The sequence below is a fragment of the Bison bison genome, unplaced genomic scaffold (genome assembly GCF_000754665.1).
Source record: "Bison bison bison isolate TAMUID 2011002044 unplaced genomic scaffold, Bison_UMD1.0 scf7180017864299, whole genome shotgun sequence".
Lineage (NCBI taxonomy): Eukaryota > Metazoa > Chordata > Mammalia > Artiodactyla > Bovidae > Bison > Bison bison.
This window is the reverse complement of record NW_011494871.1, coordinates 754468-768322: the sequence shown is the minus strand read 5'-3', so window position 1 is coordinate 768322 and position 13855 is coordinate 754468. Positions and strand designations below refer to the sequence as shown.

General features: G+C 50.8%; 1 protein-coding gene across 1 annotated transcript in view; it reads right to left on the bottom strand.

The window, feature by feature from the left end:
* Nucleotides 1-1334, bottom strand: part of IL17D (interleukin 17D) — a 2582-nt gene extending 1248 nt beyond the window's left edge. The window contains exons 1-2 of the mRNA XM_010851242.1: nt 1301-1334; nt 2-251 (exon numbers count right to left, since the gene is read on the bottom strand). Coding sequence (XP_010849544.1) covers nt 2-251; nt 1301-1334 — 284 coding nt within the window. The remainder of the gene's footprint in view (nt 1; nt 252-1300) is intronic.
* Between the last annotated feature and the right edge of the window lie 12521 nt (nt 1335-13855).

The following is a 13855-nucleotide window of genomic DNA, read 5'->3' as shown; positions in this document are numbered from 1 at the left end:
GCCTGCGCAGCCCGGGGTGCGGCGCAGGACCACCGCGGGCACGAGCACTGGGGCGCTGCGCAGGCGCACGTCCTCCTCCCCGCGTGGCCCGGTCAGGCAGCCCCGGCACAGGCAGTAGGCCTCGGGCAGGTACCGCGGGAAGCGGCCCGGGTCGTAGGAGATCCTGCGGGGAGAGGGCGGCGCTGGGGCCCGGGCCACACTCCCTGAACCACGCCTGGAGTCTACCGCACACCCCGAAAAGGGAGATGCCCCTCCTCAGCCTGGAGCCTGCAGCTCCTCCAAGGGTCCTGTGGCCTCCCACCCCGAACCGCCAGACCCGTTCAGGAGGCCCAGACCCAGGTCCCTCTGTCCATCAAGGTCCACCCACCGCCCTGCCCACGCGAAGGGGCTGAGTGACACGGAGAGGGGGCGGGCAGGCCAGGACTTGGAAAGTGAAGGAGACCCTAAACCTGACCACTCCATGTTTCTCCATGTCACCCTACTTCCTGGTCAGATGCCAAATCCAAAGCGTCAGCGGCCCACGGCGGGCCTGCAGCCGCCGGCGGGCTCTGACCACACCTCCCTGAAACCCGGAAGTCACTAGTGGGGACCAGCACTCCTCCCTAACATCCCCCACGTCACAAGGTTGCCATGACCCCAGACTCTCATCACTGTTCATCTGCCCTCTTCTAGAGCCGATCCCTTGTGACCCTTTAGTCTCAAGAGTCACAGCTGTGACCTTTGACCTCATGGGGGACACACTGTATGCCGGTCACACCCAGGAAGGCCCCGGAATGCTAGCCCCACGGGAGCACAGGACAGAAATGAACCAAACGAGATCAGCCCAAGGGGACCTCTCTGGACTGGTCTTCCCTGGCCTGCAGTGCCTGGGACTTCCGGGCAGCAGCTGAATTAAGAAGTGTCCAGCTAAGAAGGACCTTCACACAACCAGTTATGGAAGCACAGGTGCGGGAACACACGTGACAGTTGACAGGGTGGGGAGGTGGAACCTGACCGGCTGTCAGCGTTGGAGGCAGGAGACCATGTCAGCCAGGCTAACTGCCCACAGCCTGGGGGCAGCCATGGCCCCTGACTTGAGGGAAGGTCCATGGCTCGCTTCCTCCTTTGGGTTCAGCATCTTTAGACACTGATGGAGCAGATGACTGAGCAGGAAGACCCAGAAATGGCATCTTGGCAGCAACAAGTCCACCTGATGACGCTGAGTACAAGCCACTTAGCAGGAAAGAGCTAGGACGGTCTGTGTGGGGTGATCTGTGGCCCCAGGGAAGGAGGGGGGTGCTTAAACTCAGGGACCACGCACCTGCCCCCAAGCGCCTCACTGCCCAGAGGGACATATCCGAGTCCTTGGCCACCACATGGATGTGGGGATAAGGTCAGGTGACCAAGACAGGCATCGCAATGGAGAGGGAGAGCCAATTCAGGCGTGGACCGTCCCCCGCCCCAATTCTCTTCTCATTGCTGTAGGGGGTGGGGGCAGAAATCTGTTGAGTTGAGCAGGAGGAGGGCGGCAGGGCCAGCTGGCAAACACCCCTGTCTGCCCCAGGACCTCAGATCCACACCGAGCCTGTCCAGTGTGCACACACAGGGCTGGTAACATGTTACGAGCTTTTCATCACTTACTGTCAGCCCTGCCTTTGCAAGAGCTTTACCTTTCCAACTCTCCAAGCCCTGAACCGCCTCATTCCCATCCTTCAATGAGGGCACAGACCCCCCGGAACACCTCCAGGCAGGAGTGGAGGTCACGTCAGGAAGAACATCAGCTCCTCCATTTTGCCTCCAAAGGCCTCCACAACCTGCTCCTGACGCATACCTCCCTGAGCTTGGGCAGACTGCCCGGTCCCGTAGTGGGACGCCTGGTGGGGGCCACGGCTGAGCTTTGCTCAAGGTTAATGAACTCTCCCCCATACTAATCTCATTTCTTAAGGTCCAGTGCAAGTCAGAATCTTAGAGAGTTTTCAGATTGCCTTAGTCAAAGTTAACCTTGACTTTCCCCATATTCCTACAACACCTGGGGCCTCTCAGACATAAATGCACCTTTTCCTCCCCTTCCCCTGGGAGGGAAAGGTGAGGGCTACACCTGTCGTCCCCTCTTGCTCCAAAGCCCACCCAGTGCCGCACAGCAGATGGTGAGAGGGTGGGTCTGACTCGACCCCTCAGCTTCCTGTCATTCACACCTTAACTTAGCATTAGAAGGACAAGAAATGTATTATAATATCTCCGCTCACATTCAACAAACACCTGAGTGCCAGGGATGTTTCAGGCAGTAGGAATACAGATGAAATAATACAGTCATCTGTTGTCCAAGGACTCACTCTCTCCGGGGTAAATGTACAAAGAAACAGTTAACCCAGCCATGGCAGCACGAGCGGCTTCCTGGCAAAGCGGAGCCCGGGTGGATTGGTCCAGGTGGAGGAGAGGAAGGGCCTCTGGGCAGAGGTCAGAGCCTAGACTTGGGACCACGTCAGTTAGGAGGGGCCACCCAGGAGAACTGGTGCAGCTGGAGCCCTCAGTGGAGGGTCTGACCCTGAAGGCAGCAGGGTGTTAAAGGAAGAAGTGACCCAGTCTCCTGGAGTTTAGGTCCCTCGGGGTACAGAGTGGAAGACAGGCTGGAGCCCAGGAGAGATCTTAGCTGAAGAGGGAGATTTTTACATTATTAGCACATGAATAGTAGTTAAATAAGATCATTCATGGAAGTGTAGAGAGAAACTCAACAGGTTTCATTCCAAGAGGGAAAAGAGGCAGGGCAATTAAATATTAAAAGAGCCTTGAAAAAAAAAAAAAAAAGAGCCTTGAGAAACCACCAGCAAAATGAAAAGGCAGCCCGCTGAACAGGAGAAAATATTTGCAAACCATATATAAGGGGATAGTACACAAGATACACAAAGAACTCGTGTAACTCAAAACCAAAAAATAAAAATGTGACTTAAAAATGGGCACAAGACCTAAACAGACATTTTCCCAAAGAAGACATACAGATGTCCAACAGGCACATGGACAGATGTCCACCATCACTAATTATTAGACAAATGCAAATTAAAACCACAATGAGATGTCACCTATATCTGAAAGAATAGCAGTCATCAGAAAGACAAGAAATAACTATTGCTGAGGACACAGAGAAAAGGGAACCTTTGTGTACACTTGGTGGGAGTGTAAATTGGTGCAGACACTGTGGAAAATAATACGGAGATTCCTCAAAAAAGTAACAATAGAACTACTATATAATAGAGCAATTTCACTGCTGGGTATTTATCCAATGCAAACAAACACCACCTTTAAAGACATATGATCACTGCAGCATTATTTACAACAGCCAAGACATGGCAACAACCTAAGTGACCGCCAGTGGATGAATGAACAGAGAAGACGCGGTATATATACAATGGAGTATCGTTCAGCCATGATCAAGAATGAAATCGTGCCATTTGCAACAACATGGATAGAACTTGAAGGCATTATGCTAAGTGAAGTCAGAGAGGACGATAAACACCGTGTGATCCCACTTATATGTGACATCTAAACAAAACACAATCATAGACACAGAGAACTGACCAGTGTTTGCCAGGGCAGGGAGTGGAGGGTGGGCAAAACGGTACAGGGCGTCCACGGTACAAAGTTCTGGTTATAAGCTGTGGGGATGCACAGCACAGCATGAGGACTAGTTAACGATGCTGTGGCATATTTAAGAGTTGCCAAGACAGTAAACTCTTAGGAGTCCCTTGGACAGCCAGGAGGTCAAACCAGTTAATCCTAAAGGAAAGAGAAAGTCGCTCAGTCGAGTCCAGTGGAATTCTCCAGGCCAGAATACTGGAGTGGCCTAGAGGAAAACAGGCAAAACACTCTCCGACATAAATCACAGCAGGATCCTCTATGACCTACCTCCCAGGGTAATGGAAATAAAAGCAAGAATAAACAAATGGGACCTAATAAACTTAAAAGCTTTTGCACAACAAAGGAAACTATAAGCAAGGTGAAAAGACAGCCTTCAGAATGGGAGAAAATAATAGCAAACGAAGCAACTGACAATTAATCTAAAAACTATACAAGCAGCTCATGCAGCTCAATACCAGAAAAATAAACGACCCAATCAAAAAATGGGTCCAAAGAACTAAACAGACATTTCTCCAAAGAAGACATACAGATGGCTAACAAACACATGAAAAGATGCTCAACATCACTCATTATCAGAGAAATGTAAGTCAAAACCACAATGAGGTACCATCCCACGCCAGTCAGAATGGCTGCTATCCAAAAGTCTACAAACAATAAATGCTGGAGAGGGTGTGGAGAAAAGGGAACCCTATTACACTGTTGGTGGGAATGCAAACTAGTACAGCCACTATGGAGAACAGTGTGGAGATTCCTTAAAAAACTGGAAATAGAACTGCCTTATGACCCAGCAATCCCACTGCTGGGCATACACACTGAGGAAACCAGAACGGAAAGAGACACGTGTACCCCAATGTTCATCGCAGCACTGTTTATAATAGCCAGGACATGGAAGCAACCTAGATGTCCATCCGCAAATAGATAAGAAAGGCGTGGTACATATACACAATGCAATATTATTCAGCTATTAAAAAGGATGCATCAGTTCTAATGAGGTGGATGAAACTGGAGCCTATTATACAGAGTGAAGTAAGTCAGAAAGAAAAACACCAATACAGTATATTTACACATATATATGGAATTTAGAAAAATGGTAAAGATGACCCTATATGTGAGAGAGCAAGAGACACAGAGATAAAAAACAGACTTTTGGACTCTGGGAGAAGGTGAGGGTGGGATGATTTGAGAGAACAGCATTGAAACATGTATGTTACCATATGTGAAACAGATCGCCAGTCCAGGTTTGATGCATGAAACAGGGGTCTCAGGGCTGTTGTGCTGGGACAACCCTGAGGGATAGGATGGGGAGGGAGGTGGGAGGGGGGTTCAGGATGGGGGACACATGCACACCCATGGCTGATTCATGCCAATGTATGGCAAAAACCATTACCATATTGTAATTAGCCTCCAATTAAAATAAATTAATTAAAAAAAAAATACTGGTATGGGTAAAGCCTTTCCCTTCTCCAGGGGACCTTCCCAACCCAGGGATCAAAACCAGGTCTCCTGCATTGCAGGTGGATTCTTTACCTGCTGAGCCACAAGGGAAGCCCAAGAATACTGGAGTGGGTAGCCTGTCCCTTCTCCGCAGATCTTCCCAACCCAGGAATTGAACCAGGGTCTCCTGCATTGGAGGCGGATTCTTTACCAGCTGAACTACCAGGGAAGCCATTCTAAAGGAAATCAACCCTAAATATTCATTGAAAGGACTGATGCTGAAGCTCCAATCCTTTGGCCACCTGATGGGAAAAGCCAACTCACTGGAAAAGACCCTGATGCTGGGAAAGACTGAGGGGAGGAGGAGGAGGAGGCAACAGAGGATGTGATGGTTGGATACCATCAACAACTCAATGGATATGAGTTTGAGCAAACTCTAGGAGATAGTGATTTATCATGGTGATCATTTGTTACATATGCAGATATTGAATCATTATACTGTACAACTGTAACTAACACAACCTGTCGATTATATCTCAACAAACTAAGAGCCTGAGCAGAGAGACTAAGTGCCCGAGCATTGCTGACCTGGTTTACACCTCCAGATGAGTCGGGTGCAGTAAGGAACTGAGTCCCAATTAACAAGTGTTTTCATTTGGATGAGAAATTATATGATTGCTTAAAAAACATCAAACCCTTAGAGAGGGACATTCAACAAAACAACACTCCAGCATTGTTTTAGAGTGTCACAAAGTGCCACGACAAAGGATGGAGGGACCGTCACAGACTGAGGGCCCTGAGCTGCCCCAAGGCTGGACCCCAGGCAGTAAAGAGGCACCGCCAGGACCCTCTGCCCGTCCCGGAACCCAGCACCGCCTTCACACGCGTCCTCATCGTGCTGAGCGGTGATGCTGATGTCTGGGCAGAGGGCACGGGGATTTCCTCGTGCTAGTTTCACAGGTTTTTCTGTTACTTTGAAATTATTTCAAAGCATAGGATTAAATAATAAGAGAAAAATTTTTAAGTTTTAAAAATATGAGACAAGAAAATCTGAACCAGACTATTTGAAGATATTAAGGAAGTATTCACTTTGAGGTATATTAATGGTACTGTGGTTTTGTTAAGAGTCCTTACCTGTTAGATAAACTACCAAACTTGTGAGTGTGTACACATGCACGCGTGCCTACACACACACACACACAGTGACCATGTGCCTCTGAACCTGACACTGTCAGCCAGGGGTCAGGACACTCCGCGCAGGCCCCGAGGGAGGCCTAGCAGTGAGGTGAGGACAGAGAACTGCTGGGCAGGGAGCAGCACACCTGGGGGAATGGCCGTGCATGTGTGGGTGCACATGTGTGTGCAGTGGGGCAGGGACCTGTAAGAAATCTGTGAGGTGGCAGGAGCCCTGAAGCCCAGAGCAGAGTCTGGAGTTCCGTCCCTTGGAGCCACGAAGGGCTGTGAGTGGCAGACAGGCTCAGGGCGACACGGGGGTGCTCAGGCGGTGTGGACACCGCCACGGGAGGGACAGAACTGGCCTGGCAGAGGCCCTGCACAGCTTCCACATTTGTGACCTAAGTCTGACCTTGGGGCACAAAGATCCCTTTCGCGGCTGGGGTTTCTCTTTTGACACGGGTGACAGTCCCCGTGTCACTGGCTAGGGGACCTGACGGCTGCTTGGATGCAGCGACGGGTCAGAAGCCTCATCCGACTAAAAATATCCACCCCTCTCCCACCAGTCGGCCTTGGGGACGCGCTGGCCAAGGCGCTTGGACAAGACCCCCGCCCATCATGTAGCATCTGGGTTCATGGCCAGGGTTTCTCTCAAAACACAGAGATGCTGCCAAGGGAGGGGCACCACGCATCCATGCCATGGCACCCAGCACCAGGGGGCCTGTGGGGACCACAGCGGGGAGAGGGGAGGGACCCAGATGCCTCGGGACACAGAACAGATGCACTTTCAAGCGGATCCCCCGCAACCTCCTGCCTTAAGATCCCAGAAAGACTCTTGACTGGAGCACTTTGTGAAGAACACTGCCATCAAGAGCCACCAGAGGGGTTGTCCCGGTCACCAACAAGGACATACCACAGAGCTGCTCTGCGTGCGCGCCCGCCTAGGGGAACGGGAACCAGGCCAGGTCTCCTCTGCTGGGACCCACATGTGAAGCTTGGCCGGAGGCAGCGACAGCTGGCCGGCTTAATCCAGGAACAAAGGACGTGAGGAGGGGATGGAAACCGAGCCCAGAGGAATGTGGGTGACGGCAGGGCCAGGAAAAGCCGCCGGGCCCCAGACCATAGGAAACAATTTGAAGCAGCTCATGAGGACGGTGAGCGGGTCGAGGACAGAGCTGCCGAGTCAGTGCACAAACCCACCCTCCCTCTTTGCAAAACACAAACTAGTCCACAAACAACAGAGGCTGTGGGGTCGTCTCTTTCACAGCAGTCAGTCTCAAGACCCCAGACCCCAAAGCCGGGAAGAAGTGGGGAAAGGCCCTCCGCCACAAGCACTGGAGGAAGTGGCCTCAACAGCCCAGGGTCCCCAGATCCCAAGGTCAACAGACTTTCTTAAAGGGGTGGCCTGGAATGAGGGTCCTGAACCTACAATTTCATTCTGACCTGGATACCAACCAGCAAGAGGGGCACGTCACTCCCACTGGTTCTCGGCAAAGTGGAGGTCCCCCAGCTTCCTGAAGGCAGGACTGATAAAGTTACATTTTTATCAATGTTTTCTGCTTAAAAAAGATGCCTGTAATCCCGAGGTTCCAAGGTATCAGAGACTCTGCCCAAAGTAATCTGTCAAGTCGTGCAGTTCTTGTCAATCTCTTTTAAAACTTGGCAAGCTGACCCTAAAATTCACACAGACAGAAAAGGGCCCAGAATAGCCTAGACCGTCATGGGGAAGGACAGGGGGACCTCCCACCAGCCATCAAGGTAACAGCTAGTAACAGCAGTGGCCCTTGGGGAAGTTTAGGGGGCATGTTCCCTTCCCAAGAGCCGGAACGTCTCCTGCATGGGTGCAACTGGGGCAGAAACCAGGCTTCCAAACTGGTTTCCAGAAGCGCATGGTGACGTGGGGCCTGTGACAGCCCTGACTTCTCACCCTTCAGGCCACACCCAGGAGCTCAGCCCTCTAGCCACCAGGAGGCCCAGGACAGAAGCCCCCCAGCTGGGCTGTAGCCCCAGGCACCTCGGAGGTGGGGAGCGTTTTCCGATACACTTCCATCTCAGGATGCCCCCCACCACCCGCTGGGACACCCCAGCCGAGGAGTCTAACTAGAGCTCAAGGCCACTGCTAACCCAGCATGGACAGAGTGGCGCTGAGACTGCCAGACATAGCCAGGCAGTTGAGCCCTCCCCAGGGCTTGGAGCTCAGCCCAGGGCCAGGCCTGAAAGCCCCCTAGACAATCCTGCCCAGCCAAGCGGAGGGCACCAGGCCCAGGTCTGAGGCCACGAAGCACCAAGATGGGGTCTGTGGTTCTCTGTGGAAAAGGCCCCACAGCTGGGGGGAGGGAAGGGGACGAGGGGACAGAAGACCTCAGCACCGGCACTTAGGCCAAGCCAGACAGGCCTTCGACATGGCCCTGCCTGACAGGAACCTGGGTGGTGCATCCCAGGGGAGGGCCGTGGGGAGGGCAGCAGGCCTGACCCACTCAGACCCCGAGGCCACCCCTTGGGAGCACCTGGCCCCATGCCGGTGAGGACAGCCAGGGTCAATCACCCCAGGCCGAGGCCACCACGCTGCCATCCTGAAGCTGAGCCAGACCCATGGGGTTCTCTGCCCGCCAGGCTGGTCCCCATTCCCATCCCTGCAGGGGGACCGGAGGCTCCCCGGGGCTCAGCCCCACCACCGGGGTCTTGGAAAGGGTGAACCCACTGAGGCCACAGCAGACGCGCCCACCTGGAGGTCAGGGAAGAGCCCGGAGACACTGGAGGACCAAGAGCTGCCCAGGGACAGAGAAGGGGCCAGGTAAGCCAGAAGTCCCTGGCCGTCTCCTCCCTCGGGGCAGATGCCACGCATTCTGGGCAGCCAGCAGGTCTCTTCAAAGGAAAACAGAACTCTTGCCACAGAGGCTCCAGGGAAGCAGCAGAATCTGGGGTCGGAGCCATGTTCTCGCGCTGTCCCTGGGGTGAGCGGGCAGGCCACCCCCTCGTGAGGAGCTTCTGGAAGGTTACCGTCTCCCTGACCTCGTCAGCTGGGGGCAGCGCACGCACCGCCCTCCTCCAAGCCTCACCAGGCGGCTCTGGAAGATGGATGCCAAGAGTTTGTCCACCCTCTGCCTGCCCGGCCCCATGTTGGCCTGAAGAGCACAGACACTGTATCCGGACATCAGGATCTGAGAAGTGACTACGTCATGGAACAGTCATGCACCCAAGGAAACCACGTAGAGCAAGACCCAGCAGTCGGAGAAGACAACCTTTAAGGCACAACACTCTCACCCTGTGACAAGGCTCCCAGTGGCACTTGTATTTTTACTCTCAAACAGTGGTGGCTGGAGCCAAGCCTGCTGTGCTCTGAGAAGCTTGGAGAAAAAGAAAAACGATATAGGATCTTGACTTATTGAAGTCATTTATCCGTAAAAATATGCCAGGGAGTCACGCCAACATTTAACAAGCAGGTTTCAACAATGAGCTTGTCCTTTCTCTACCTCGGAGTCTGAGGATGCCTGCCCCCACCCCTATGTGTCACATGCTGTGGCTGGAGGCCACCCGCCTGGCCCTCTTCTCCCTCCCTCCCTGCCCTTCGTAACAGAAAGGACTCAGCGCCCGCGACGATGTGTAGACAAGACACAGACCCCGGTGAGGGCTGAAAGCTTCCTTTCTAAGTCATTAGGACAGTGAAACAGCCCCAGGCGGCAGTGAACTTGCAAAGGAGACAGAGACATGGCTCCCCAGGTTCAAAGACGCAAGGGCTGAGGGCGGGTGGGCCGGTGCTGCCCCCTAGCGGCCACCCCTGGGAGCCCCACTCCTGCCCATGGGCACCGTGCCCTAGGTGCCTGAACACGGGTCTGACCCTGCACTAGGGGAGGGAGGTCTTAGAGACAAAGCTAAGCAGGGAGACTAAGAAAGGGGAGGGCTGTCCCCAGCGTCAGGCTCTTTACTTCTCTACTCTACTTAATATTCTTTTACCGGGACTTCCCTGGTGATCCAGTGGCTAAGACTCCATGCTCCCAGTGCAGGGGACCTGGGTTCAATTCCTGGTCGAACTAGACTCCACACGCCACTACTAAGACCCCGCACAGCCAAATAAATACGAAAAAAAAAATATTATTTACAATTTTACAGTTCTTTTACAGTGAAGAAAAAATGATGTCCAGGGCATAGCCCTGGGCAGTGGATTCCACGAGGGGGCACTGCGAGGAGGGCGGCTGACGTGAGGTCGGGGGTGGGGGTTGGGGGAGAGAGCACCTGTTTCAACCTCCTGAAACCAACATCAACAAACACCCACTGAGGGGCTCGTGGGAATGAGGATGACCCCTGTGGGCACCCTGCTGGCCTGGCTGGGACAGGGGTGACCCCTCCAAAAGCTTTTGGTGTTCCACCCCTGCTCCCCAGTTACCTGCACAGAGTTTGGGGTGCAGAGAGCAGAGCCAACTGAGTTCTCGTGGGAAAATTCCACTTTGCCGCTGCCCCCTAACCCTGGGACGCCCGTGCAGGTCCCCGAGGCAGGCTCATCCCCCCGGCCCCACAGATGGCGGCCCCCACCCCGTCTGTCAGGTCCTCGGCCTCCCCTGCTGGTCCGCCCCCCTCCCTGTTCTGCTGCTTTCTCCCTCCGTTTATTCCCGAGCTGCTGCTTGATCCATGCGCTTGTCTACTACAGAATAAACGTAGGTGTGGTGACTTAAAGATCCAGGAGGAATCAACAAAGAAAAGTAGCAAAGCCTAAAAATATAAACCCCAAAGGAAAGTTATCTTTAGACTATACCCAAAATTGAGGAATATAAACAAGTAAAAATTACACAGCGTGTTGGAGGGTATTTATCTTTGGGGAGTCAATACAGCAATGTGTATCTTTAAACCCTAATAAACCTGTGTTCTTATAATAGGTTCCTTAATATGTCAGTGTAGCTTAAAAATATCTATTGAGCAACCACACTGATTTTATTTTTGTCATATTTGTTTCTAAGCTTAAGAGAAATAAACAGGATGCCACAAAGTAAATGAGAAAATATTTTTCTATTCTGGAGGCTGAATGTTGCTTTTCTAAGAGCCCATGGGTGGGAGCACAGCGGGGGAACAGTGGCCTCTGCACCTGCATCCTGGCTGGGCCCCCGCCCCGTACACCCAGGCTCTGGGTCCCAGGGCTCTGACCTCCGTGCAGCCTGTGAGAGCGCACGGTTCCCGCCAAGCCAAGGCTCTTGGGAAATGGGCGGCTGTCATGACCCACTGAAGCTCCGTTTCTCCAGTGTCTGCTCTTTCCTCATGACTGGTAAATTTCCCTTTCTGCTTTCCACTGTAAAATTCAGATGCTTTGCCCAACCCCTTTTTTTGGAGCTTGGCCATGATGGTGGAGCAGGAAGACCACGAACTCATGTCCTCTCACAGGCACACCAAAATGACAAACATTTACACCAAAATGACAAACATTTACAGAGCAGCTACTGATAACACAGACCAGAACCTACCAGGAAAGATGCTCTATGACTGAAGGTAATGACACTCAGGCTATACACAGAAGCAAGATACTATACATAGAAAATCCTAAAGACACTACCAGAAAACTACTAGACTCCGTGAATTTGGTCAAGTGTCAGGATACAGGGCTTCCCAGGTGATTCAATGGTAATAAATTGGCCTGCCAATGGAAGAGATGCAGGTTCACTCCCTGGGTTGGGAATATCCCACATGCCTCAGGGCCACAACTCCTGAGTCTGTGCTCTAGAGCCTGGGAACCACAACTACTGAGCCCATACACCCCAGAGCCCTCACTCCGCAACAAGAGAAGCCACCGCAATGAGAAGCCCACACACCACAACTGCAGAGTAGCCCCATCGTCACAACTAGAGAAAAAGCCTGGCAGCAATGAAGACCCAGCACAACCAATATTTTACAAAATAATAACTAAACAAAAAATTTTTAGACTTTCAGGATACAAAATATACATTCCTATACTCTAGATGGGGAAACAATGGAAACAGTGACAGACTATTTTGGGGGGCTCCAAAATCACTGCAGATGGTGACTGCAGCCATGAAATTAAGACACTTGCTCCTTGGAAGAAAAGCTATGACAAATCTAGACAGCATATTAACAAACAGACATGCTTTGCCAACAAAGCTCCATCTAGTCAGAGCTATGGTTTTTCCAATAGTCATGTATGGATGTGAAATAGTTGGACTATAAAGAAAGCTGAGTGCCAAAGAATTGATGCTTTTGAACTGTGGTGTTGGAGAAGACTCTTGAGAGTCCCTTGGACTGCAAGAAGATCAAACCAGTCAATCCTAAAGGAAATCAGTCCTGAATATTCATTGGAAGGACTGATGCTAAAGCTCCAATACTATGGTCATATGATGCAAAGAACTGACTCATTAGAAAAGACCCTGATGCTGGGAAAGATTGAAGGCAGGAGAAGGGGACAACAGAGAAGGAGATGGTTGGATGGCATCACCAACTCAATGTACATGAGTTTGAGCAAGCTCCAGGAGTTGGTGATGGACAGGGAAGCCTGGCAAGCTGCAGTCCAGGGGGTCGCTAAGAGTCAGACATGACTGAGCAACTGAACTGACTGATATTCTAACTAAACAAAATATTAGAAAGAGAAATTCAAGAAACAATCCCATTTACCATCTCATCAAAAAAGAATAAAATACCTAGGAGTAAATCTACCTAAGGAGGCAAAAAACCTGTACTCTGAAAACTATAAGATGCTGATGAAGGAAATAAAAGATGATACAAACAGATGGAAAGACAGAACATGTTCTTGGATTGGAAGAGTATTTTTTAGATAACTGTACTACCTACCCAAGGCAATATAGAGATTCAATACAATCCCTATCAAATTACCCAATGGCATTTTTCATAGAACTGGAACAAGAAATTTTTAAAATTCACATGGAAATACAAAAGATCTTACTCTTGAGAAAGAAAAACAAAGCTGTAATAATCACACTCCCTGACTTCAGACTATACTACAAAGCTACTGTAATCAAAACAGTATGGTATTGGCACAAAAACAGACATATAGCTCAATGGAACAGGGCAGAGAACCCAGAAATAGACCCACACACCTATGATCAACTCATCTACAACAAAGGAGGCAAGAATACACAATGGTGAAAAGACAGTCTGTTCAATAAGCACTGCTGGGAAAGCATGTAAAAGAATTAAATTAGAACATTCTCTAATTCCATACACAAAGATATGGATTATTAAACACCTAAATGTAAGGCCAGATACTATAAAACTTGTAGAGGAAAACACAGGAAAAACACTCTTTGACATAAATCATAGCGGTATCTTTTTGTTTTTGTTTTGTTTTTGTAGTATCTTTTTGAATCCACCTTCTAGAGTAATGAAAATAATAACAAAAATAAACAAAAGGGACCTAGTTAAATTTAAAAGCTTATGCACAGCAAAGGAAGCAATAAACAACCCACAGAATGGGGGAAGATATTTCCAAACAATGCAACAAACAAGGGATTAATCTCCAAAATATACAAACAGCTCAGGTAGCTCCCCTTCATGGATCACAGCCTTGCCGTGATGAAGGGGCTTGCGTAACTAAATGAAGCTTTGAGCCACGCCATGCAGGGCCACCCAAGATGGATGGGTCATGGTGGAGAGTTCTGACAAAACATGGTTCACTGGAGAA